At 32.8% G+C, this 2500-nt stretch overlaps 1 protein-coding gene across 2 annotated transcripts in view; it reads left to right on the top strand.

Moving 5' to 3' along the window:
- GTPBP1 (GTP-binding protein 1) overlaps nucleotides 1–2500 on the top strand; it is a 24590-nt gene that overhangs the window by 10973 nt on the left and 11117 nt on the right. For both annotated transcript variants that reach the window (XM_043018682.2, XM_043018681.2), the window contains exons 10-11: nucleotides 90–281; nucleotides 601–714. In XM_043018682.2, coding sequence (XP_042874616.1) covers nucleotides 90–281; nucleotides 601–714 — 306 coding nt within the window. The remainder of the gene's footprint in view (nucleotides 1–89; nucleotides 282–600; nucleotides 715–2500) is intronic.

Here is a 2500-nt window from a genome sequence, read left to right as displayed (position 1 = left end):
GTCAGATCCTGTAAGAATAAATAGATATCTTTACTTGTGGTTAGATTTTTTCCATGCAAATCAGTTACAGAGATTTTTCTATTTTCCAGGGAGAAATACTGGTGCTTCACCATCCGACGACAATCAGCACCAAGTATCAAGCAATGGTTCATGTTGGTTCTGTCAGGCAGACAGCTTCAATTATCGCTATGGACAAGGAGTGTCTAAGAACTGGGGATAAAGCTGTTGTTCATTTTAGATTTATTAAACATCCAGAATACTTGAAAAATAATCTGAAAATGGTGAGTATATCTGAATGCTATAAATTATTTTAACTTTTTTCTGAAATATTTAAATGAGCTATTGAAAAAAAATCCACAAACACATGGCCTTTTTAGGTCAGATTTATTTGCTTATGATATTCTTAACTCCTTAACGATGGGTGACAAGATATCACATCAAGTGGTAGCAGCCTCAGGTGCCAGGGACAAGATATTTCGTCAAAGGCATGCCGAGTGATCGGGCGTATAGCGCTTGGCTACGGCTAGTGCGGGCAAATAGCCCACAAACAAACAAATAAAAGCATTTTTCACAATCAATCACCATGAATATTGTCTTCAGGTGTTCCGTGAAGGTCGTACTAAAGCTGTGGGGAGAGTGCTAGAAGTCATACCAAAGATGGCATCACTACAGAACCAAAAGAACAATCACAAGATCATGAAAATGGTCAAACAGGTAAGAAGGTTCTTAGCTGTCATGTCTCTTACCTGACTTTAATCTTTGTTTTAACCTAGCCAAACTGAAGCTAGCATAACCTTAATGCAGTTTTACCAAACCTGTCTTACTCCAAACAATTTTGTTGACCTAATCTGTTCCAAGCCTATCCCAACTTGACCTAATTTAATCTAGCTCTGAAAGATAGATGTAGAACTGAACTGATTTTTCTGTAGATTGATAGAGATTTCTTGAACAAGTATCTGGTGGTAAAAGATTGATGTATTTTTATCAGTTATTTTTTTTGTAGATCCTTATCCAATGTTCATGATTTTTTTTTTTTTTTCACTTATGTGTCCTTTCTGTTTTTCTCCCGGTAGTTATCATTAGATTTTTTCTCCCATGAATAGTAGAGTGGGTCAGGGGAACTTTATTTATATGTTGTTTTGAAGTTTCTCCCTAGCATTTATTTATTTATTTTTATTCTGGATTTTATAGTCTGTTAAAATTGATTGGTACACAATTAATGATATAGCTGTTAAAGTGTATGTGAAAGAATGTCTGTCCACTTGCTAAAATTATGATTCTGGTTTGATATTAGGAATTAAATTAAAATTGACATTTCCATGCTGTTGATTTTTGCAACAGGAAATTGGCGTAAGCAAGTAAAAGTTGGTTTAAAACATTTTTGTATGTCTTCTTTTTCTTCTTATGATAGTAGTAATGATAACAATACTACCACTAATAATAGCTCTTCTGATCCTTCTTATTTCCTTGTTTTCTTTTTCTTTTATTTTTAGTCTTTTCCTTCATCAATGTTCTATCAATATCAGTATCTTTCTATATTACTTCTGTTTGTACGAACTTTGCCCTTTAAACTGTTACCTTTCCATTTGATTTCTGGGGATATTTTGAACTATAAAAGTGAAGACAAGTTTTAAAGAGACAGAAAGAAAGATAACGTTATGTGACCTTTTTGTTTTTTTCTTTCTTTCTTTCATTTTTTCTTTATGGTAGAAATGGTAGGTTTGTTGTTTGAAATAATTTTATGGTATAAGGTTAAGAAATAGTAATTTAGTGAAGTCCCATTTGTTTTTAACCCCATTCACGCCGTTTAACATCCTATCACAAGATTGAAAAATATCTGTGGACCCGGATGACGTCCTGAGACTTTGTGCATTTTCTCACTGAGTCCCGGACGTGCTGAAACATCAGCAATTGATCGCTAGATTGTTCTCAAATATAATAGTTTTACATAATTTCTTAGACTCTGTTACTTTAGTTTAGGTGTTTGAATGTCATAAAATGAGATATAAGGTTAAAAAAAAAGAAGTCACAGATAACTACGCAATACTGATGACATCATGGTAATTTCTACTTCTTGATCAGTTGAATATAAAGATCTGAGTCGAAAAACTATTGTAAAATCAAATGTGTTTGGCCAAGAAATAAGATAAAGTAAAAATTACTAATGCAATACTACTTCTAATTTGTTGATTACCCGTGATGATATCACGCCATGTCACATCACGAGGTACAAGTACATACTCATATGTACGTGTGATTATTCACATTGTTCTTCTTTTTGTTTTTGTAAAAAAAAAAAAAAAAAAAGTATAAAACATGTTTTTTGATGCCCCACAAAGAGATTGCTTCCACTTTCCTTTGGTATTTTCACATAGAGGTGAAGAATATAGGCAAAGTTCAATAAAATAAAACTACAAAGGCATTACAGTAGCATGTTTTATGACTAAAATAACTCATCTGAACATGGCACTATTTTTATGTGCCTTTAGATTGTAGACAC

Source organism: Penaeus japonicus, unplaced genomic scaffold (assembly GCF_977035675.1).
Source record: "Penaeus japonicus unplaced genomic scaffold, GWHDUDI00000001_assembly GWHDUDI00000019, whole genome shotgun sequence".
Taxonomy (NCBI): Eukaryota; Metazoa; Arthropoda; class Malacostraca; order Decapoda; family Penaeidae; genus Penaeus; species Penaeus japonicus.
The sequence above is the reverse complement of the archived record's forward strand: the minus strand, read 5'-3'. Positions and strand labels throughout refer to the sequence as shown.